Source organism: Oreochromis niloticus, linkage group LG20 (genome assembly GCF_001858045.2).
Source record: "Oreochromis niloticus isolate F11D_XX linkage group LG20, O_niloticus_UMD_NMBU, whole genome shotgun sequence".
In the NCBI taxonomy this organism is placed as follows: Eukaryota; Metazoa; Chordata; class Actinopteri; order Cichliformes; family Cichlidae; genus Oreochromis; species Oreochromis niloticus.
Window position 1 is genome coordinate 10,380,572 of NC_031984.2, and position 23,623 is coordinate 10,404,194.

Below are 23,623 nucleotides of genomic sequence, written 5' to 3' on the forward strand. Positions count from 1 at the left end.
CAACAGATAAGTATGTCTTTAATAATGAGCATGATCAAATCTAAGAATGTGATAGTGACCTCTGATACAATAGATATTTAATTCAAGGGTGACTTAAAACTTTTTTTTTGCATAAATTTTCTATATTCCAATACCATTATATAATTCTGATTGCTCCACAGTCCCTCTCTTTTTCTTCCACTCGCATACAGACACACCCACGCACACACCCACACACAATACAGCAAGCAATTAAAAAAGAAAATAACAAAAAGTCACAAACATATACCATATAGGCTAGTCTCTGCGTTTTCATACACTTGACAATAAATCAGTTAAGTATAATGCTACAGTTAAACATTTTGAGGCGATCTCAGTTAGAAATGCCGGTACATTAAAGCTTACATTTTCCGAGGATGAAGGTTATAGCGATGGAAATGATGAAAAGATTATTATAATGTTAAGAAAGAACAAATAAAACTAAACGACGGGCCTGGCTTGAGTTCTAAAAGCAGTACATGCTACATTGCCCAGAATTTCATAAACAGAGAAAGGGGGAAGAAAGCAGATCCTGTGTTGATTAAAAAAAAAAAAAAAAAAAATCAACTTAAACAGTATTGTTTGAATTTCCATTGTTAGTGAGAGCAGGACCACCTTTAAGAGCGTTTGATCTTCAGACTTATTTTCCCTGAATCTCTAGCTTGAAAAAAAAATTGAGGTACAGTACTGGAAATAAAAATTAATCCACACTACCGCTGCAAAGAAATGTTACGGCTCCACCCTGTAATGACAAAATGCCACATTTTCTCAACATTATGTTAAACCTGGTGATACATCCTTCAAAATATTCTTCTAACATTTATGCCTTCTAATGCCACCACCTTTGCACAATTATGTCTATGCATATAGAAACCTTCAGAGACCCCTCACATGAAGAAAAAAAAACAAAAAACAGAAGAAGAAGGAGGAGGAGGAGGGGGCATGATAGAAGTTATTATTTTGTCTTATGATAATACAAAATACAACTGGCCACATACAGATAGCAGACATTTGTCAATAAAGTTGTTGTTCACTCATTAAGATAAATCAATACAAGCACTTAACATTTCTCCAACACACAAACCACAAAGTGAACAGTCACTGAATATCAGCAGCATGTTGTCGAGAGATTTTTCCAAACAGATGTGCAGATATTTAGAATTAGTTACCAATTTCAGAAGTTCGAGGGTAGCGATAGAGATTTATAAGGCTAAAAAATACAGAAAAAACAAGAAAATAGATATTATTGAAGCGATTCATCTGGTGGAACGAGCTTCATCCCTGCACGCATATCGAAGACTGGAACTGGTGGCTCAAATAGTTTGGTCGCAAAAATTAAATAGAAAAAAAATATTCGTTTTCAGATTTTTTTTGTGTGTTTGTGTGTGTCCTTGTGTTTTCTTTTTAAACCTAGATTTCAGCATGTCCATTCAAACACAACCGTCGGCTGAGCTTTCAGAAGACACTTCTATAGCTTACTTCTGACGATCCTGAAAGAGAGAATTAAAAAAACAAAACAAAAAACATACACATCATCATCCATGTTGCTACAGAATTCATATTCTCATCCCAACTTTACCCCCACTCGAGAGAGAAAGAAGTAAGATAAGCTTTACCTGATCGATTCGGGATCGACTCTGTATTGAGGCAGGCTCGTAGCTCTGTTAGAAAAAACACATGAAGACTTAATGAAGTTCTCAGCAGAGAATTATGCAAGGAAGTATCTCCTCAGTCACACTAGAGTAAAAACATGACAGCAATCTCCTCACGACTAGGAAAATTCAGTGGTTGCTTGGTGATTTGCGGTCAGCAACCAGTTGCAAGCAGTTGCAGTGACCAGCTGGATGCCCAGAGGTTCAGGATGATGAACGCCCAACTGCTGGGCAACCAATTTCAATCACAAGAAGTTCCCTTCACTTCATTAGAAGTGCTCATCTGGTGGCAGGCATGCTGTCTCCAAACAATTGGAACCACTCAGAGAGATTGGTGAATGTCTGCAAACAACTGCTGTCTGTTTATAGACGCACACAGGTTGCCTACATGTTACAATTAATCTGAGTCTTGACTGCAACGTAGTTGTTTGCAGTAGAAGACTTTGACTCAACTGGTTTAGTTGTGGTTGAATTCCTATAAAAATGCAAGGTCACCAAACACCTGTGCAGTTAAATCGCTGTACTCACTCCATTGAGGCCAGCACACCGACTCTCTCATTGACATTTTTAAATCACCATCTCGAGGCACCAAAGTTGCTTTGAAGATAGCAGTTCCTGTAAGTGCTGCAGACTTAGTGCGAGTCTTTAGAGTACGTTTATCGCAATGGGTGGCAATAATTTGGGTAGTGTTGGGATCTCCAACCACTGTTTGCACTAGTGGGACTGTAGCATAAATGCTATAAATTTTGTAACAAAACCTTTATTTAAAATATAATTACCACGCAAAAGATTTTGTGATCCACAATGAAAACCAGGAAAAAACATAAATCTTTACAGCATAATTTATGCAATACATAATAATAGGCTTCTGCATAACTACAGTTAAAACAATAGTCAGCAACAAAAACACTAATTGCTTAAATTATGCATTCATTTTTTTTTTCTTTTTTCAATTCAGGGCTGTGGGGGATTGGTGCTTATCCCAGCTATTATAGGATGAGAAGCGTGGAACACTTTGGGCTGGCTGCTAGTTTATCACTGGGCTGATAAACTAGTGTGGCAAATTAATTGTGGACACAGGTGGAAGCCTCATGGCTGAGTAGTCATTCCTGTTATACTTTTTTGAAGTACACCGCCTGAGGTGCATGCAAATCCCCATGGTCACAAAAAAAAACAGGCGGGCACGTGAATATCCACATGAAATCTTGTGCTCACCATCTGATGATGAAATTTACATAAACTGGGACTCGAGTGAACAGGCAAAGTATAAATGAAGTTTAACCAAGAGCAACAGGTCACCATTCACACCCACAGCCATTTCAGAATCCCCACTTAACCTACTATACACTTTTTGTATTTTTCTCATGTATGACACAACTCATGATGAGATGCATCTGTAGCCACCAAAAGATAACATCAATCAGTATGGATAGGTGCACCTGCTTCAAACCTTAATAGTTTATCAACCAACTCACAAATCAAGCTTGGTTAGTGTTAGCTGATAACTTAGCAAGCAATGTTCTAAATATGGTCACTTCTGACTTGTTCCTGATGACTTAATGGGCTCAGTTGCTAGTTTCAGGTAATATTGTGTGGCTATGTCCATCTTTATATACAGTCTATGGTTAAGTCAACTGCAGTTAACATAAATAACTCGATATAAGGCAACATCATCCAATTAGTTTTATTCATTTCATAATAAATCAGGTCGAGTACACGTTTTGTGCACCTTGAGTGATTAAGAGTCGGTTTACCAGTCGGTGATTGAACCCAGTCCTAATCTAAAAAGAAAATTCAATGGAGACTACAATAGGATGTTGTATTTAGTCTAGGATTAGGCATAATCCATGTGTAAGAAAGTAAGTCTACAATAGGATTATGGCAAGGGTGTTGTAGTTTTTATCTGAAGCTGTTTTTACACCTGAACTTCAGACACCGTCACCAGAATCAGGTCTGAGCGTTGTGCAGAGCTGTCTTTTCTCACAAGCAGCACACAGCAGGAAATAACCTGCGTCAGATGGGTTCTCACTGCTGGAAATACTATTTTTGGTTTAGGCAAGAGAGCTGACTGAACAGAGCGTGCAGGAGGCAGAACACATGACGCCCACTCGCTTGTTGTGAATTCACAGGACAGTTACCTGCATTGTTCTCAAACAGGCACTATCAGACATCACACAGACCTTGTACTATGAAGCTGGCAGGTTTAAGACCGTTTAATGCCTGATCTGACTACAGTTGCACAGGTTCTACTGCTGCTCGATTATGGAAAAAATCCCAAATTTTCTAGTCAATTTTTAGACCCGTGAGGAACACCTGTCAAGAAAACTAAAGACAAAAACTGTATTTTTATAAAGGAACAAATCCTGTTTCTCACTCACTGCATGTACCCACAGGCTCGAGTATGGTGATATTGTTTATGTGCGTGCTTCTTTGGCCACTTTGAGCCTTCTCACTCTGCACTGCATCACTGGGAGACAAAAGTGAGATGGTCTTCCTTAAATAGCAGATGACAGCAGCAATGTCTGATGTTTCCATGCAAGGTTGTGCTGCAAAGATTACCTGGTCACATGTGCTCTTTGTTTAAAATACAGCACTTACAGTGTCCAGAGGGCAGTTAAATATTACCTGTACCCTTATTTTCACACAGATTATATATGTCTGTCACAGCTATTGTAGGTGCTGTTCTTAATTTGCAAATACGAATAATGTGTTGTTGTATCTGTCTGTGTTAAACTTATAATGTAACTCTTTTGTGCACCTCAATGACAGAAGGTCTCTAAATAAAGGATTTATTAATGATAGTACTGAGATCATGATTATTCATCATGATTTCTCACTTTGGAAACATGAATTTAAATAAATATTGATTATCTTGATTTGCTAATCACAAGAAATTAAAATCGGATCAATTGTGAAGCTCTAGTAACACACAGGACATGTTGAAGAGCATGTGTGCAAACAAAAGTGAAAAATGAGGGTCCAAAGAAGCTATTTTAGTAAAATTGTGAACAAAACATTCCTCCCCCACGTTAACTTTTTTCATACAGCAGCAGCAAAACCTTAACCGATTCATTCATTTGTATTTAATATCAAAGACATGTCTACCTTTTTCACCACCTCCTCTTCCTCTTGCTTCTTCTCGTAGTGGGAAAAGTCGTCGAAGATGGAGGTGGTGTGTTTGTACTGGGCGATAATCTTGAGCACCTGCTTTGCTTTTTCCAGAGGAACCTCTTGAGTGTCACGTGAGTTGGTGACCGGCTTGTTGTCGTTGTTTTCCAGGCGGATGTGGCGCAGCTGGCTATTAGGCACGTCCTTAACAAACAACCAGTTCACATCAAACTTGCCCTTCCACTTGTCCTGCGCCCACACACCTGCGCTGGTGCCGTAGTCCACCGGCGAGCGCATCTCCGCCACGCCGCAGAAATGCCCGCTGCCGTTGACGCTGAACAGCAAGTAGACGGGCCCTTTAGAGTTCATGGCTCTGTAGGCTGAGTCCAGGCGCTTGTTGCCATGCTCCGTGCTGCACCAGATGGAGTACTTGATGGAGCGGTGGATGTCGTCCTCGGAGTAGCTTTTAATGATAAACACGCGGCCGTTTTTCAGGTTCCAGTCAAAGTCCTTGGGGTTGTAGCTGTGGGCCGCTCGCAGTTTCTCCAGCACAGGGTGGGACTCTGATCCCAGGTCTGGAGGCCCCACCCCACCCCCTCCATTACCAACACCACCGCCGTTGGAGGAGCCACTGCTGTCCAAGCTTCCTCCGCCGTAGCACAAGTTGCGGTTGCGTGGGGCTACCCAGCGGGTCTGAGGTGTGGGAGCAGAGTTGTGGTTCTGGTAGGAATGAGGAGGAGGTGGAGGAGGGCCCTGCAGGGTCATCTGTTGCACCAGGGACTGGGCAGAATGCAGTGATTGTTGAAGGGGAGGCAAGAGACTGGGAGCATGGGAGTGAAGCTGGGGCTGGTGCTGTTGGTGGTGGTGGGGTAAAGGAGGGGCCATCTTGGTCGCAGTCCCTTTATTGTCCCACGTATCAATGTCCATGCTGTGTTTGATGGGAGGTGGAGGCAGAGGTCCTCCGACTATAGGAGGCTTGTTCTTGGTCTTTTGTTGCTGCAGCTTGGCAGGTTTACTAGCGATTGCAGCCCACGATGTCGGCTTCGGAGGGGGCATTCCCATTGGTGTGCCACCGTTGCCCGTGGCAACAGCAGCCGCTACACTGCCGCTGCCACCGATCACGGAGCCTGCACTCTTCACACCTGAGCCACTTCCGGTCACATCCCCGCCTATTTTGAGGCCCAACATGCCCTGCTCTATGCTGTTCATACCTGGGGCCTTGCTTAGGGTGTCACTATGGAAACCTGTCTGGCCATCAGGGACTAAGGTGCCTCCAAGTGAGCTTGGTGGGTAGCTGTAGCTCCCCCCGTAGGCTGAGCTCTGAGTCTGCTGTCCCTGAGAACCACTGGTGCCCCAGGCAGAGAACGCCGGATTCTCTGGGAAGAAGTTAAACCTGTGAGGGTAAATGCTGCTGCTGAGCCCGCCCGGCTGCCCAAACACAGTGTCGTGCATGAAGTGGTGGTCTCCATTGCTGAGCGGGGCATAGGGTGTCAAGTAGGGAATCGGCGGATCGCCTCCTGTAGACCAAGGAGCCTCACTGAGAGGATAAGGAAATCCAATAGAGGGGGCATAGTAGCTGGACAGGTAAGGGTCTGTCATGGACTGATAACTGTTATTCTGCAAAAAGAAACAGAAAAAGATCATTTTAACAAAATCAAAGTAAATGTTTTGCTCTTTCACCCTTTTCTCCACACTCCACTTCCCCCTACACCTTACACTCTGTTATACTGAACCGCTTTAATCACCTGATAATTGCCGTGCTGATTCCACTCCATTTAGTACGCCTTTTAGTAAGGTACTTTATTTTGCTTTGTTGAATTTGAGATATTTTACTTTCCTCTTCTCAACTTGACTCACGGATGCAATCATGACTCATACGTGATAATAGGAAACACCAACTATAAACCCACAGGTCACGCTGTTCAACAAAGCAAACATTATGTCACAAAACAAACTAGCATCCTCCTCTGTCACGCCAACTTTCTGCATGTCCTCCGTCACTACAGTCTCCTTCTTTTACTGTCTTCTTCCTCTTTTCCTCCTGCTCCATATTCAGCACCCATCTATCCAGTATACCCACCATCCCTCTACTGCACATGTCCAAAAACCATCTCAGCTTTGCCTCTATAACTTTGTCTCTGAACCAATCGACCAGAGGTGTCCCTCTGTTCAATTCCAATAAAAACCCTACTTAATGACACCACTGAACAGCATGCTGGGAAGAAAATATGCTAATCAAGGCTAACTGGTGATTTTACCCAGAGACAGAACAATTTGTGCCACAAAGTTGGGAAGAGTAATTTCAAATGTTTTTCATTTGAAAGCTGCATTTAAACATTAACACTAATGAGCTAAACAATCATTGTTTAAAGACAGCGGCCCCAAAAAAAATTATATTAGTTTTGACTGTATAGCCCAAATATTTATGTTTAGGTATGAGAGTCTAAGATCAGACTTTTTGTTCCTTTGGTCGTGCAGTTTCATTTTATTTTATTTCTTTTTTAATGATGACATTAAAGAGTTTTATATTTTTTTATAATGTTAACAGAAAAACAAGTCACCAGATTTTTTGGTCATACTGCCCAGTGCTACACTGATTCAAATAATTTTATTTTTAAGGTCTCCAAAAAGTTAAAAGAAACAGTGACCCCATCGTTTTCCCTTTCAACAGATCTAACATGCATATGTGCGCACATGTATATTTAATCAATGTGATCATATGTTAATTCTTTTACTTCCTAAAACTCAAAGACTAGTTTGGCTATATTACATTGTTTTTATTCAGTGCTTTCCATCTCATCACTACTTTTGAGCTGCTGTAACAGGTGAATTCCCCCCTGTGGGATTCAATAAAGTTTTCCTACCTGACTGGACTGGCCGGTAAGATAGGGCTCAAAGTCATTATCATGGACAGCATCCTTCTGATGGAGGGAGCCATTCTGCACCGAAACTGGAAAGGCTGCAATAAATAAAATCAAAGCTGCACATGGGAACTTATACACACTTAAAAAAAAACCCAAAGCTAAAGCAAAATACCCGTTTTTAATATTATGACACCTCATGATATATTCACACTGCAGTTAATAATGGTACAAACTAAACACCAGCATGTGTTCACTCTAAATATACAAATAGGTTTCCAACAGATGTGCACTTTGTGCTACACAGCTGTAGACAAATGAGTGGAGGTCAACGTGAATGATGAGTACTGAGAATTAAAATTGATCTTCTGTCTTCCTGATTGATAAATATAGCATTTAGGAGCTGACCTTTTGAAATATGTGAGGTACCTTAATTTTAAAAGATTTTTGCTGTGGTTATCACTATTACAAACCGCTACAGAAACATGTTCCATATTAGGTGGTGATGCACTCAGTAATATGCCTGCCAGGCCAGTTTGTCCCCCTCTAGATACAGAAAACATCTAGAGATCCATCATCTCTTACCTTTGCTTGCATCTTGTCCTTTCGATGTCTTATCAGTCGTTTTGGGAGGATGAAAAAAAAGAGAGAGAGAGCTTGTGTGGGTCACGACTGGAAAATGCAGAGCATTAAGACATCACCCTAGCCTCACACTGAGATGTATTCAGAAATTTCCTCCGAAAAACCTCACTGACACATAAAAAGCATCAGCGCTCGGCGGTGTGGTATGTTAGGGCCACTCGGATACCCACTGGGAGCTGTGGTCCAGGCCTTGGTTTGTTACCAGCAGTGAGTAGTTTTCCAGCTATCCTTAGCTTGCAGCGGGGGCATCGTCTCCAGAGAGGGGTGCACACCATGCTCATCTCTCCTTCCTGCAGAAATATAAACCCGAAGCTGAGGGTATCCCCCTCTTTGCTGCTTACCTGAGGGTCAATGCTAGCGGCAGACATCATTCATCCACCAGGTGCTGTGTTAGACTGGAGCTCCGATGAGACGTGCCGTGTGTGAGCTGCACACTCCGCGGTGTGGAGAGGCTATTAGCCGGAGAAGCTGGCTGCTTGCTCTGCGTTACTTTGCTGCTAACAGTTAAACAGAGTTAGCAGCAGCTTTTAGCCGGTGTCTCTGCTCGACCCGGAGTGTTTGCTCCTCGTAGCCCTGCTGGCACTCCGCGCTGCCCTGTCCACATTAATCCAGCGGGGCTCCGATCCGCTCCGACCCCCCTCTCTGCTAAATTAAAACCCGACCAGCCTCAGTGGCCCTGCTTCACTTGCCCCAAACGGCAGCTTCATCCGGGGTCTGCGGGGCGGAAATGACGCCGCTGACGTGAAAAACGCGTCCACGGCTACCTAGCAGCAGAAGTAGCAGAGCGAGCTCTAACATGTCATAAATTTAATTTTTTTTATTTTAAGATTAAAACATTTCTTAAACGCACCGAATCTAATTCTAGTTACGGCTTTTTAAAGAAAGTTTTTTTTTTAATAGATATGGAAGTTTGTTTCTGCCACTGATTTTTTTTAAACTTACTAATCATAGATCAAAAATTTAAGTTAATTTAAATTTAAATTTTTTTTAAAGTTATTTGGATTTTTCTCAGAAGTTTTTAGTTAAGTCGAACCATTTGAGATAATACTATGAAATCTTGACATATTCATGACAAAAACTGTTTCTATAGGTCCAAATTTTTGGGATAAATAAATCAGTATATCTTATATTTAAACACAACATATATCAAAATAACTTAAATAAGTGGAACAGTATAAACTGTAGCTCAATCTCTTAAGGGAAAAAAAATATTTGAAAGCAAAATAAAATAAAGCAGAATAGGTGTAAATTTGATCATTATGGAACAAAGGCTTTAAAATTCATTAAGCAAAAACAGCAAACAACAAATAAATAAATAAAAAATCAACTGAAAACGGTCCAAGAACATTATACGATAACACTATGTTTAATAATAATAATTTCCAAAATATGGGATGAATAATCAAATTAGTCACATTCATAATGCTTTTTTGTGCAGCATGTGGTACAAAATCATCTAAAGTAAATGACAACATTGCTATATTACTTTATTTTTTACTCTTTCTTTTATTACTGTTTGGTAGTTTGGTGATAAATGAAACATATTTTATAAGTTCACATAATTAATTTTAAATGTAGCTAGCATTTAAAGCTGTCAGTGCAACAAGTACAACATTTTTTTTAAAGAAACAAACAAAAAAACTCAGGCGTCGGTCAGTAAACTGAAAAACAAGTAAAAAAAGAGTTTAGTCAGCAAACACTTCACAGAGCAGCAGTAAACAACCTCCAAACAAAAACAGCTCACTAGCTGCAACCACCAACATGGATCTCTGGCACCAGAGCTCACCTTTCTCTGGCCTTAAATACCTTTAACTGCTGATGGGAGTCAGCTGTACAAAAGAAAAAGGTGGCACCTGAGGCAGGAGAGACGGTAGGACATGCCTACACAGGCGACTTCAGGAGGAGGCCCTGCTAGGACCGTAACAAAATGACGCCAAAGATTACTAATATACTAATACTTACCACTCGATCAACGTCTTTCTGCTCATTTTCTAGAGTTGCAAGACTTTGATAAATATTGTTGAGTGCAGGTCCAGAGCTTTAAAGAAATCTCTTTCCACAGACAAATGACTATTCTATATTATTCAGGTATTCAGGAGCAGGTTTTTGTCAGGGCACCATACAGCTAGGTATACCTCTTCCCTTTTATTGATGAGATAGCAGAGTAAAGTTAGAGCAAATGGAAAGTACTCTGTACAAAACCTGGAGCTGTACTCAACTACAATACTTTAGACTTTTTTTCCCCCCAAAAGGCATCAACAACACAGACACAGTGGATATCATTCACAGAAAAATGTTTTCAACCAGGATGTAAATGTTTTTATTTCTGCTGTTAGGTTGTTATAATTGGACATTTTCATATGTTTTAAATGAGACAAAATGTTCACACTTCAGATGTTTTGTTAAATCCAATTGTTTATTTAATTTTTTTGATTGTAATTTTTTTTATGGGTAAGATGTTATAATACCCTGGTTCACTCAGTGACTACTCCGTCTCCTAAAAATCTTCTTTAGTTCAGTTCAATTCAATCCAACAGTATTTACATACAAATGAATTGAATTGAACTGAACTAAAGAAAAAACCCAACAATCCCCTATGAGCAAGCACTTGGCGACAGTGGGGAGGAAAAACTACCTTTCAAAAGGTAGAAACCTCCGGCAGAACCAGGCTCAGGGAGGGGCGGCCATCTGCCGCGACCGGTTGGGGGGTGGTGGAACCGATGACAAAATTATACACAACTAAATATTAAAGCAAATATGCTTTTAAATGGATGTTTAGGCACTGGAAGTGCCTGTTAATATTTAGTTGTATATTACTGTGATTTTATAGGAGACGGAGTGGAAGTCACTTAAGTGAATAGTCTCCAAAACCAACTGCGCTTCTTTTTCTTTTTTGGTTTTTCTTTTGGCACTTTGTCTTCTCGGGCAACATTGGACTGGTCTTCTTGCTTTTCCATTGTCTCTTGCAGATACTGCAAAAACTCCAGAAGTGAGATCTTTTCTTCTTCTGCTTGCCTGAGTTGGTTGCAGATCGTTGTGTTCCCCAGGTTTTGCTTCTCCACGATTTCCAGGTGGGAAGCTTTGGTTTTCTCCAGCTCTTCTTTTAAGTTTTGTGCCTTCAAATCATTTTTTTCACAAAGAGCCTCACTGGTGCTGAGTTTGTCTTTCAGCTCAGTGAGCTCACAGTTGGCTCTTTGTTCCTGATCTTCACGCTTTGCAGCTTCCTCTTCTAGATTCTTTTGAGTTTTGAGGAGCTGCTCACGGAGTTGTTTGATCTCTTCTTGCTGTTTTTTGCACTGGATCTCCAACTCAGCTTCTCGATCGGTTTTCACATCTGTAGAATCTGTGTGTGGAGCTTCTGCAGTTTGTGTTGAAGCGTCCACACTCAGCTCTGCAGCTGTGACAGCTGTGTTGCTGTCTTCAGCAGGAGCCTCACTCACCTCAGGGGTGAAGTTCTCCTCGGGTGTCTTTCTACGAGACTCTTCCAGCTGTTTTTGGAGCTCAAGGATGGTTTTTTGAGCGTTTCCTCTGCAGCACTGTAGCTGAAAGCGAACCCAATCATTCTGAGTTTTAGCTGCAGCAGCTTTGTGGTTTGCAGCTGTCATTTTGTATAGATTGGTTTTGCACATGTTCTGAGCCTCCTGCAGGTGGAATCTCAGCGCACCCAGTTCATCAGTCTCATTGTATGGACGACTGCCATCATTTGGTGTTAAGTGAGGCTGTGGCTGAGATGGCCCATCGTTGGTGTTATGGTCAGGATGGGGCTGATGTGGCACAGGCCCTTGTTTTGGCACAAACCATGGATTTTGCCAATGTTGCCCAGGCCCATTATTGGGTTTAAAGTGGGCATTGGGCTGATGTGGCACAGGCCCTTGTTTTGGCACAAACCGTGGATTTTGCCAATGTTGCCCAGGCCCATTATTGGGTTTAAAGTGGGCATTGGGCTGATGTGGCACAGGCCCTTGTTTTGGCACAAACCGTGGATTTTGCCAATGTTGCCCAGGCCCATTATTGGGTTTAAAGTGGGCATTGGGCTGATGTGGCCAAGGCCCTCGATTGGGTCCAGGGTTTTTGGCTCTGGGGTTTGGGTTTGCATTTTTCTGCATCTTCTTCTTGTTTGCACCCTTTTGTTTGGCAGCATCAGATGGAGTCCCTCCATTTGATGCCTTGTTTTTCCCTCTTGGGTTTGGGTTTTGCTGCTTAGGGTGAACAGCGGCCGACGAGGTCCCTTCCTGGGGATCAAGGTTTTGCTGCATATGTTGCATTTCTCGTCTTTTGTCTTACAGTGTCGAATGATATTTTTTCTATTCGATCGGGGTTTGAGTTTGTGTTTTGTTGCATACACTGAACGTGTCAAATCTTTGTCTAGAGGTTGGCTCGTGGTGTGTTCCTATACAGTTGCACAGTTCTGAGACATACTGAGTGCACGCTGGTGTCCTATTTAGGGACTTTTGAGAGAATGTTATTGCTTAATTTCCTTTTGATCCTTTGATCTGGAGTTTGATGTCATGGAGTGCAAATGGAGCGTGATGTCATCCACTTAGAATGTAAAATGTGATGTCATCAACTTAGCAGAGTCTTGTTTTTCTTTGAAATAGAATTCTACCAAACTCAAATAAAAGTCTTTAACTTTGTACGAGATGTTAAATTCCCAATTGAAAGGCCAAATCTACCCGAGAACTTCAGGAGAGGATTACACAAATAGCTCAGAAGCTTCAATAAATGCTTCAGGATCAACATGTTTTCTATATACACCTTTAGGATGTTGCATCTTCAAAAAATAAAAATGAAATGACAGAGCCTCACACAGGAATATTGTTGCTACTTGTTTACTGAACCTTCTCTTAGCCACATGTTTATAACATCAGTGTCCGTTCACTGCCTCCTGCAGGACGCTCCCTTCTTCCACTTTCTTACAGAACCGATACTGCCTCTCCTGGCATTACCAGTGTAACAACACACTATGTCCTTTATCACACTCATTCTATCGGTCTGTTTCTTCAGATGAATAACACGAGCTTGTATCTATGTATCTTTAAAAGAGTCTTTGTCATATTAATTTCTGTCCCAATGCAAAAAGATTTTCAAAGCTTCAAGTTTAAAAGGAAATAATGTTATTTAACACTGTCCAGTTGGAGATTTGCTATATTGTATAGTATTAATCTAAACTGTACAAGAGACGAAATTGCACACAAAGAAATGTAATCTTAAGTAATGTGCAGTACTTGAGTAAATGTACTTACATTTCACTAATGGAGGTAAAACTGTATATGAATGAATAAACATAAATGAACATTAGCAGTACTCCAATATAAGGCAGATTGTGGACACAGTTTATTTCACTGACTGATAACACACATTATACACGTCGGGGTCCTCCCTTCTTCTAATTGAAATTACACATAATAATAATTTGTACATTTTATGAAACATCAGAAAGAACACCAGCTGCATATGTACAAATTTAGAACCACAGTATTCTGTCAGACAGCTGAACCTACAAACAGTCTTTCACATACATGCCGAGAGGTAGCGTTACTACGTGATAAAACTAGAAAATATCAACATGCAATAGACTGGAGACTCCTCTTTTGAATCAGGCCACAGTGTGAGAAACGTACACAGTGAGATTCGGCATCTCTGTGTGAGTTTTATTGACCATGCCAGAGATGACGCACTATCAGACTCTGCAGAGTTGTTTGATCTTCTTCTTAGTTCCTTCTCAGCTTTTCACTTTCTTTATTTATAATCTAAAAAACAAAAACATAGGAAATAAATTGTGCAGCAGAGGATGGGCCTAGCTTAGCTTACATGAGTGCAAACAAATGTGGACTACTTACCAATGGATTGTAACACTAGAAAAGCAACTTAAAGGGTTTGGATGGATAGTGAAACTCACCAATGAAGTTAACTAAAATAAACATAAAACAAAATGAATGAAAGGCGTGCATAAACATGCTGTTTCTTTGTAATGGATTGTTATCCAATAAATTAGATCATGTAAAAAAATGAGATTGTATTTGACACTGATCAGGAGGACACTTACAGCTGTCATCCTCCTCTGAAAATGTGCTGGCCACATAGCAGGCGTAAACAAATCCCAGGAGCTGTGGGATTATCACAAAAGCATAAGAAAAGAACAGAATATTTTAAAATCTTCTGTCTTTTAATATTAACGCAAAACACAAAGGAGACAGTAGATTGTTCTGACAGCGAAAGATTTTATGACTTAGTGGGAAAAAAACATGTAAATAATAACTTACCTCTTAATTCCAGTTAGATATCTTATTTGCATTCCTACTCAGAGAAAATATCTGTCTGTAGATGTTCTCTTAAAGTATCACGTAAGAAACTGTTTTAGATATTAATGGATTTAAAATCTCTGCACACCTGAATGAACAGGTGCGTAGGAGGAAAGAATTTGTATTGAAAAGAATCATTGTAACCTCCGCACACCGTCTTGCTTGCCACGACTTTATTAAATCTAAACCTTTTTCTCCAACTGACCTTCATCAGGTAGAAGAAATGTTCACATAAGCACTCAAATGCAGTTCAATATACATGTTCACCAGCATACACCTTAAGGTGATTTATACTGTACGGTAAGGACCCCACAATAATACAGGGAAAATATCAACCAATCAGATGACATCCTGTGAGCAAGTAGCTGATTCTTGATCAGGTAAGGTCACTAATAAAACATCAGTTTAGTAATAGAAACTGTAGTGAAAGGAAAAACAAATACTTGTATCAGTTAAATCCACACAACTGCTTAAGAAAGGTTTATCTAAAAGCTACTCCTTCAGGTTGAGGTGATTGTGTCAAATTATGAAGGACTTCACAGAAAGAGCAGCGAAAGTCATTTTATCGGGTTAATTTTGGGAAATTCTTCTTTAGTGTAAAATTCATGTGGTCTATAAGTCTTCGGTTTAATAGTGATTGGGTGGACAAGGTCTCCAATATGTGGGGTACAATCAAAAGGTTCTGCCATTGAGCTGACAGAAATTTGGCTATTCTTATTTTTCTACCTTTATGTTCTTTTAGGACCACTTGCTGGTGCATTTTAATGATTTTTGCATGGACCTCAAAATAACATCCACTTTTTATCAACTTTTATGTTTATCACTGCTAATATGACCTGATACTCCTGATACTCGGAGAGGAAAGAGCAGCATTCAGTGGAACAGTTAAAAGTTTCAAAGTCTGAAGGAAGCACAGACATGAGTATACTGGTCATTTTCATGATATTCATAAAGGTTTTGACCCATGAATGGATCCTGCAGGTTCAGACTGTTATGTAGATTTATGCTTTAGTGCCCTGAGGTGTCTGAGGCTTTCATGCCTGTTCACAGGACACTGAAGACTTCATCTTTGTCCACCTGCTCTACTTGCAAGTATGGCAACTCTACAGTATCTCCTCCAGTATCAATATGAAATTTAAGCTGAACACAGAAGGAGATCACAAATGCACAAGTGCAAGTGGCCAAAATAGGAATGTGTGAGGACACTACTAGAAGTGAAGATCTGCCAAAATCAAATCGGACCTATATTTTTCTTTTTATCAATGAAATTGAGGCACTTGTAATAGAGTCCAGAACACCATCACCACCAACCACTGGTATTTCAAAAACACAACCTTTACTAATCATAAACAAACCTGAAAAACACATTTTATAAAAGCAGAATTTATGGCAGAGCTGCTGTGTTGAATCTATTGAGCATATGCAATACTTTGTGTAAGGAAGTAGGCCTTCATCAGGGTCCCCTAATGCAGACCACAAGCCGAAACACATTGGTCACTTAATAAAGTTGCTTTCTATCACTTTAAGTGTCGCTGGAGTCTCCACAACATCTGATATCAAACAGACTCAACCATCAATTTTTATATATTCTAGTTGAAGTGGATAATTAAAACTACTTTTAGTCATGTAAATTAACCCAGTGTTGACCAGAGAAATGAAGTGCTGTATAAAAAAGAGATAAATATAGTTTCATTAATTGAACAAAAATGAAATAAATCACACCCAGAAGATTGAACTGGCTTCAAAATATTTTCAAAAACAGGACCTAATATCTCAGTAATTCACTTTTGTAGATAATACACAAACTGAAAATGTGTACCAGCTCTCGCTAGTGTGATAATATGATGTTATTCTTAAATATCGTGGCTCTGTTACTAATCTACAGATTGTGTTGCTAAGCAACAGTTAGTTCCCGTGTGTACTGATGCATGCTTATTAAAATTAAAATTACATTAAATAATATATAAATACAGTTATGTCCATAAGTTTTGGGGTAATGACACTTTTTTTTTTGCCACTAGAGTGGATTATTTTATTTAATACAAAATTTGATTGACATATTATTTGGTTTTGTTGTCATGGGGTGACATATGCTGATCTTATTTTTATGGATTTCTGGACAAGTGTAGCTCTAATGACATGAAAAGGCAGGTTTTCCACTTCACTTTTTAACTAGCTCTTGCTGTGACTGCGACATCTGGCAATGGTGTCATTTCAACATCTTGTTAAATGAAGTGTTGAACAAAACTAAAGACTCACTGATATGAGGAGCTGGATGATGCAGTGCAGGATTTCTATGTACTGGTATTCCAGCCAGCAGCTCAGCACTGTGGTAAGCTCTGGGTTTTGCTGGTTTTTCCATCCGGCAGAGGGAAGTCTCTCGCTTTCACATCCCGGCCCATTCTCCTTCCACCAGGAATGATGTGAGGATACACCGAGGGACAGAATGTCACCATCCTTAAGGGAGCAAACAGACAGGCGGTAGTTCATTTTATGAATATTATTAAGCTTGAAAAGCAGCACGATATTCAGAATCAAACTTTTTGTGAAAGAAAACATAACAAAACCCCCAAATGCAGTATAAATTTAATTCAGACTTTAGTGAAAATGAATCCATGCACTAACAACCAAGTTTTATTTCACCTTATTGCACTTTTTGTCCTTGTTCTTTATGCACCAGTCATGTAAGAGTGTTGCTACAAGCATATATTTACCAGACATTTTATTAGGTACACCTTGCCAGTACTAGGTTGACCTTTGCCTTCAGCCCACCTTTAATTCTTCATGGCATAGCTTTAACAAGTTACTGGAAACATTCCTCAGAGATTTTAGCCCATTTTAACATGATAGCATCACACAGTTGCTGCTTCCATTCCACCACATCCCAAAGGTGCTCTTTTTGTGATCTGTTCACTGTTTTGAGTACAGCAAAATAAATTTGAGTTTTGTGATATGGTGCATTATCCTGCTGGAGGCAGCCATCAGAAGATGTTTAAAAGGGATGGACATGGTCAACACCAATACAGAAACGGTAGGCCGTTATTTATTTATTTGGTTATTTTTTAATCAATGGTAAATTGGCAATAAGGGGCCAACGTGTGCCAAAGAAATATCACCCATAACACTGCACCACCAGCAGCCTGAACCGCTGATACAAGGCAGGATGGATTTATGCCTTCATGTTGTTTCATCTAAATTCTGACCCCATTCTGAATGTTTTGGCACAAATAGAGACTGGCAACATTCTTCTAATCTCCTGTTGTCTGGGTTTGGTAAGCCTGTGGGAATTTTACCCACATTTTCTAGTTCTTAGCTGAGAAGAAAGACACCTGGTGTGGTCTTCTGCTTCAAGGTTTGACATGCTGTTCATTCAGAGATGCTCTTCTACATACATTGGTTGTAACAAGTGGTTATTTAAGTAACTGTTGCCCTCCTACCAGCTCAGAGCAGTCTGCCTATTCTCCTCTGACAATGTTGTCTTGACCATGTCTACATGTGTACATACACTGAGTTGCTGTGATGTAATTAGCTGATGAGATTTGCATTAAAAAGCAGTTGAACAGTGTACCTAATAAAGTGAGTCCATATTTACCTGCTACATCTTCAAATTGATATAACAGACTAACACTAATAAATATTGCATAACTGTAGTGATCCAGTTATAAAAACACTACACAGGGATGGTTTGCAGGAGAAATCCCTAAGAAACGTTTTACTCGATCAAATGTTACATTTTAAATCAGTGAATAGAATCCAACCATCATTAAAATTAAAATACAGCATTGTTTGTATTTGGGGAGCTAAGAAAAGACTGAATGACTGACTTGAAAATTATTCTGAACAGTTTTATTTTTAACATTTGCAGTCATTTCCCTAAATTATAATTAGGGTTTGGTCTTCCAGAGTGCAGACAGTGTACATAAACAACTTAATGAGACTTGTTTGCGGCTGAGGATAGGAACATGCTGTAAGGTGTCTGTCACTCTGAGTCTGTAATTGGAGGCAGATCTTGAAAGGAGTGACATGGACAGAGCTGAACATTGTATTTAGGAGCTCTCGGTCCCTAATTACCTGACACTTACGTGACCATTAAAGTTACCTTTGAAAGCCCTCCCAAATCCAGGTAGAGACAGCTCACAAAGACATTCCAGCCAACCCACAACAACGTCCACAGCAGGTACTGAGAAAACAGAAGAACAGAATTACTCTGGGAATGACAGCATGGAATGAGGTTGAGGTTGGTTGGGCTGAGATGTAGTGACAAACACTGACTAAATATAGTTTTTTCCTGTTAAATACAGTAAAGGTATACTACCATGACATATTCAGAATGATCCAGATCATCCCAGCTCACTGCTGCTTGGTGTTATTATACTACTCAGCTTTCTTACAAACTTAACATAAGATGGTCACAAGCACCATACCATACACTACCAGCACAGTTAATGCTGCACAGCACAGGGAGCTGCTTTTTTCCACTGACTACATGATTTTTTTGTGGGTTCTTTTTTTTTTTTTAATGTGTTTCATCACGTTTTTTAATGTCTTACCTTTTTTTGTCATGCATTAGATGGAAAACAAAGGCTGAAACCCTCTGTCTCTGCACAAAATACTGATCATTGTAGTACTTAGCTTGGTATAAAGACATAAAAATGGGAGAAAACAGCCTAGACGGCACTTCAAACTGCACTAAACAAACTGCATCTCGGTTTTGTAATTCTTGCACAAAAGAAGAGTAAGAGCCATTTTTAGTGGTTTATTCTAGTCTGTTGTTTTCTAGTAGGACTCGTTTTATTAGTTTTTAGAGCTAGAATTAACCATATTTTAACGAGAAAAGCAAAGTCATCAGCAAGATAACCGTTAAATATCACTGTTTATCATACATATGTTGGTAATACACATATAAGATAATATTGTGGATAACTGTGCAATTGTTCTTTTTGCAAAGCTTTTTCTCAGTTCTGGCTGGCGAATTATCTCTTCGTGTTCGTACACCTATGCTTGAGTGCAATTTATTACTGAACTAAAGCATAAACTAAATTCTAAATAGATGAGTTACAAATAACTGACACCCACTGCAGTTGTTATGAAAAGGGGAAAATACCTATAGGAACATTTTTTAACTTTCGTTTTTGTTTTGTACCAGGCTTTAAACACATCAATAAAAACATTTTAATATGGAAGTCAAAGGGGATTGATTTGCTTTTGGAGTCAGAGTCAAGTGGCCATTGGAGGAACTTCAGCCTTTGCACAACTGAATTTTTCAGCCCTGGAGGTGGCCACTCATATATATCTCACATATAACCAGCACTGGCATAATAAAGAGGCCTCAGCAGTTCAGACCAGACCAAAAATGTCACTGTGCCCACTCAGCTGAACTCTCCTGATATACTTCAGCTGTAAGTTACACTGATTCATAACAGTTTGGTAATGAAAAACTTAAACACCCATAACACAGATACGTTTCTGTATTGCTAGCACAATTTAATTATTTGGTTCAGAGTATTTTACTGTTTCTGCAGCAATCGTGGTAACCAGTATGACAAAGGAGCACACTGAGTGGACAGGGCCTGTGCAGGTCAGATTTTGGGAAGTAGCCCCCATGTCTCTTAAACTAAAAAGAGGTCAGTTTATGCTGCTTGTTTTAAAGCACGACCCTTGTGCTGAAGATATTGTGTGCTCACAGTCAGCTGCCCCAGTGTGGGGGGAGTTCATTGACCTGTTTCTGCAGCTTGAGAATTTGTCCCTACTGTTTTCCCTCCTGCATTGCCCCTGAAATATAAGACAGATAATTTTGCACTCCTCTCACTCCTCTGTCAAAGTTGGTTGCCATTCTAGTTCACATGGTCTGCTGCCAACTCCGGATATAACATGTGTTTTAAGTAGCTGTGGAGATGCTGGTAGGTCAGAATCAAGTTAGCAGTCATTATATTGAGCTAAACTAACCACCTTCTGGTTGTATATTCACAGTAGTGATCTTCTTGAGGGGAAGCTTGAACAAACTTTTTTATGACAAACCAAAAACAGCTGTTTCTTATGAGACAACATTCAGTATTAGACTTACCATTATAACATAGCGTGATCTGTACTGGACTGCACCAAACAGACCAAGGATGACCATGATGATGTGAAAAAAGTTGATCATGATGGGAGCCCACTGGTAGCCCAGAAAGTCAAACACCTGCCTCTCCAGCGCCGTAATCTGCAGGGCAGAGTTTAAAACGCATTTTAAAACAGCAGTGAGTGTCAGCTGAGCCTATGCTGCCATGGCTTGTTAGACCATGATCTTTGACCTGTTTTTTTTATAAGTTTCCAAGGCAACTGAGCCGTGGGAGACAAAGCATCCTCAGGAAAATACAGAGCTGGTTTGTGGTGTTGTGTCCTCTGGGGTCACAGTCCCAGTGAGCCATAAAGGGGGGCAGGGTGGGAAACACTGAGGAGGAGGGCAAAGTAGGAGCAGCCCTTTATTGTGGTGGTGGCTGATGGTGGTGGGCGGTCACTGCTATTCTCCACCTTCATCTAAAATTGCCCACTACAAAAAATATCTGATTTTCAAAGTGCTGCAGTCAACAAGTAGTAGCCTACTATTTTCATTACAGCCTGTTCTGCTAATTGTTTGATGTATAAAATGCCATAATGCAGTCATTTTCAACTGGCCGAACAAAAAACCCAAAATAAATTGACTTTACGGTAACAGAAGCCCTAACAGAAAAAAACAAAAAACAAAACAGCAAATAATAAAAGAGCAGTTCGTTTTGGCGTTTCTGCTTTTTAGATTTTACTTGTAGATTTTACTGTAATTTAATTTATTACCAACTGTTGCCGTATAATTGAATGACAAACCTGAGTTAATGTGAATGAAAGAACATGCGTAAAACCGTTTAACCTGCTTTTGGTCACCGTTACCCTTAAATGGTCTTAAATTTAATATAGTCTTTAAAAAACTGAAGCCTTGAAGCTTTAACTGCGGAACTTCTTTCACTATAAACAACAAAGAAGTGATTCAAGCATAACAGTCATTAACATGCAGTTTTAAATTGCATTTTTACTGTTGTTGTTTTTTTTTTTCTTTTTTCTTTTAGGTTGCTTTGAGTTATTAGAGGGGATAGACAGCAGCTGGCCTGATGCCTAAACAGATGTGTTTATGTCGAAGCATCATGTGTGAAAAGCTCTTACCAGCTGCAAACAACACAGGAGGATCAACATGCATCGCGCCGAGCAGCACCCCATCTTCTTCTTCTGCTGCCTGCCCCCGCTGGTTTGATGATGGTGGCTGTGGGGATGTGGATAATAAGGATTTTTTTTTTTTAATCCGCTCAAACACAACAGCCAGACCTGTGAAGCTTTACACCCAGTGGCAGACTGTGAGGAAACGTACCTTTACTCCACGAGCAAAACACGGAGGCTGCTGCGCGAAAACTACGGAGAAGGGGGAGGGTAGGCTGATGTATAAGGGGTGACTAGTGCCACACCAAACTTTTTTTTTTTTTTTTGACAGAAAGTGTCTGTGCTGCTCAGTGAAACTAAATACTGTGTTTTCATCTTTTACTGCTGAATTTATTTCATGTTGCTGCTGGTTTTCAATTCAGTTCAACCTTAACCTTGTAGACTGCACAATATGCATATGTAGATTACACAATACAGTTGCATGTTTATTTAATCGTGTGCACCTGTGGTATGTTTAGGTAAAGTAAAAGTACTACAGATGCTTAGTAAGTATCTTATACTGTGACAATGATTAAAAAAAACACAACAACAACAAAGAAAAATAAAAAAAACGAAAATGAGGTTACGTTAAAGAAAAGTTAAAAACCAAGTAAGGCTGAGATTGTGTAGAATTGTAGTAAAAAATGCACGAATGAATAATATGCACACTATAAATCTGAGAAACAGCTGCTAAAAGTGTGGGAATCCTATGCCTGATGGTTTTGAAGAGAAGGTGGGAACATTTTCCTGAAACGGGGTTGAATAAGTCTGAGGGAGACGACGCTCTGCTGCCTCTGTAGTGGGGCATGGAGTGGGTATGATGGGTTGTCCACGATGGAGAGCAGTTTGTTCAGTGACTTCCCGTCCCTCACTGACTCAAATGCCTCCAGATTCTGGCCAATGATGGTTCCAGACTTTTGAATTAGTTCATTGATCCTGTTGGCATCTCTGGCACTGATTCTGCAACCCCGGCAGACAACAGCAAAGTAAATGGTACTTTCTACCACAGACAAACAAACAAAAAGCTATGCAATACGCTATGCAATATGTTCAAATACAGGGTATTAAAGCTAACTGTAGCTTCTCTCTTATTAGCAAGGGGTCACCACAGTGGGTAGTTTTGCATGTCTGATTTGCCAGACTTTTGTTTTTTAAAGCGAATATCGTTCCTGAGACAACCCCAAAGGGATTTACGTTTCCCCCCAGGACTGAACGGCTTCACATTGGAGCCTAAAATATACTGTAAAGCAAGTAAAACCACTCCTGTAGAGGCCAAGAATAAAAAACAAAAAAATTATCATAACAGGCCCACATAAGATATGATATGTATGATTCACAGTTCAAAAGAATCCATATTTATCTTCTAGTGGACCCTGGTACTACCCCTCGGTTCATCCAGGAAGCAGTTTTCATTCCTTTCCTTATAAATCAATGTTCTTCTGCCAGAACTGAAGCACAGCAGATGCTGTAATAATTCAGTTTGTATAACTAAAATAGTAAAATAATATTAACACAGTTTAAAGTAAAATAGCACTTGGATTAACCCTGATACGTCTTAGGTTTTAGATAAAAACTGGCACCTTTTAAAACTGCAAAATAAACTCTGATGCGTTATTTCTCATTCCCCCCACTCACTCATGTTTTTTTCGTATCAAAAGCAGGATGTCAGTCAGATTCCTAAAAATCTCTGCTTAAAGAAGCTGCGAAAACAAATTTGGTCAGGGTTTGAGGACGGTGAGTACTTGGGTTGGAATTAGTGCCAGTATGAAACACAAACAACAATTAGACGTATGAACTATTTCAGGACATTTACTGAAGTGACTCATATAAACTC

At 39.9% G+C, this 23,623-nt stretch overlaps 3 protein-coding genes across 7 annotated transcripts; all 3 read right to left on the bottom strand.

Annotated features, from left to right (window-relative positions):
* On the bottom strand, positions 1 to 9,002 carry ythdf1 (YTH N6-methyladenosine RNA binding protein F1). 2 transcript variants are annotated; one of them, XM_003439110.5, is made up of 6 exons: positions 8,623 to 9,001; positions 8,225 to 8,252; positions 7,643 to 7,737; positions 4,776 to 6,395; positions 1,635 to 1,679; positions 1 to 1,508 (listed from the first exon to the last, which is right to left on the bottom strand). In XM_003439110.5, exons 1-6 carry the CDS (start codon positions 8,650 to 8,652, stop codon positions 1,494 to 1,496), a joined length of 1,833 nt encoding a protein of 610 aa, XP_003439158.2. In that variant the 5' UTR covers positions 8,653 to 9,001; the 3' UTR covers positions 1 to 1,493. The 2 variants fall into 2 exon arrangements, with proteins under 2 accessions (XP_003439158.2, XP_025757621.1); XM_025901836.1 differs by lacking the exon at positions 7,643 to 7,737 and having other exon boundaries at positions 8,623 to 9,002.
* LOC102076819 (uncharacterized) lies at positions 8,762 to 12,714 on the bottom strand. Of its 2 annotated transcripts, none has more exons than XM_019349695.2 (2): positions 12,333 to 12,714; positions 8,762 to 12,242 (listed from the first exon to the last, which is right to left on the bottom strand). In XM_019349695.2, the coding sequence occupies exons 1-2, from the start codon at positions 12,544 to 12,546 to the stop codon at positions 11,131 to 11,133; spliced, it is 1,326 nt and encodes a 441-aa protein (XP_019205240.1). In that variant the 5' UTR covers positions 12,547 to 12,714; the 3' UTR covers positions 8,762 to 11,130. The 2 variants fall into 2 exon arrangements, with proteins under 2 accessions (XP_019205240.1, XP_019205241.1); XM_019349696.2 differs by having other exon boundaries at positions 8,762 to 12,230; positions 12,321 to 12,714.
* A 388-nt stretch (positions 12,715 to 13,102) lies between these two features.
* Positions 13,103 to 22,066, bottom strand: nkain5 (sodium/potassium transporting ATPase interacting 5). Of its 3 annotated transcripts, none has more exons than XM_005448485.3 (8): positions 21,962 to 22,066; positions 21,760 to 21,856; positions 20,648 to 20,785; positions 18,683 to 18,763; positions 16,843 to 17,040; positions 14,328 to 14,388; positions 14,181 to 14,192; positions 13,103 to 14,031 (listed from the first exon to the last, which is right to left on the bottom strand). In XM_005448485.3, the coding sequence occupies exons 2-8, from the start codon at positions 21,811 to 21,813 to the stop codon at positions 14,021 to 14,023; spliced, it is 555 nt and encodes a 184-aa protein (XP_005448542.1). In that variant the 5' UTR covers positions 21,814 to 21,856; positions 21,962 to 22,066; the 3' UTR covers positions 13,103 to 14,020. The 3 variants fall into 3 exon arrangements, with proteins under 3 accessions (XP_005448542.1, XP_003438970.1, XP_005448543.1); XM_003438922.4 differs by having other exon boundaries at positions 14,122 to 14,192; XM_005448486.3 differs by lacking the exon at positions 14,181 to 14,192.
* Between the last annotated feature and the right edge of the window lie 1,557 nt (positions 22,067 to 23,623).

Coding starts and splice junctions, on each gene's coding strand:
- ythdf1 (XM_003439110.5), bottom strand. CDS start 8,652: ATGATGTCTGCCGCTAGCATTGACCCTCAG. Junction 6,396..7,642: donor TTACCGGCCAGTCCAGTCAG/GTAGGAAAACTT, acceptor TTCTTTTTGCAG/AATAACAGTTATCAGTCCAT. Junction 1,680..4,775: donor AAGAGGAGGTGGTGAAAAAG/GTAGACATGTCT, acceptor TTTTTCTAACAG/AGCTACGAGCCTGCCTCAAT.
- LOC102076819 (XM_019349695.2), bottom strand. CDS start 12,546: ATGCAACATATGCAGCAAAACCTTGATCCCCAGGAAGGGACCTCGTCG. Junction 12,243..12,332: donor AAACCCTGGACCCAATCGAG/GGCCTTGGCCAC, acceptor TGCCAAAACAAG/GGCCTGTGCCACATCAGCCC.
- nkain5 (XM_003438922.4), bottom strand. CDS start 21,813: ATGGGGTGCTGCTCGGCGCGATGCATGTTGATCCTCCTGTGTTGTTTG. Junction 18,764..20,647: donor GATCACGCTATGTTATAATG/GTAAGTCTAATA, acceptor CTGTTTTCTCAG/TACCTGCTGTGGACGTTGTT. Junction 17,041..18,682: donor ATTTGGGAGGGCTTTCAAAG/GTAACTTTAATG, acceptor TGCTCCCTTAAG/GATGGTGACATTCTGTCCCT.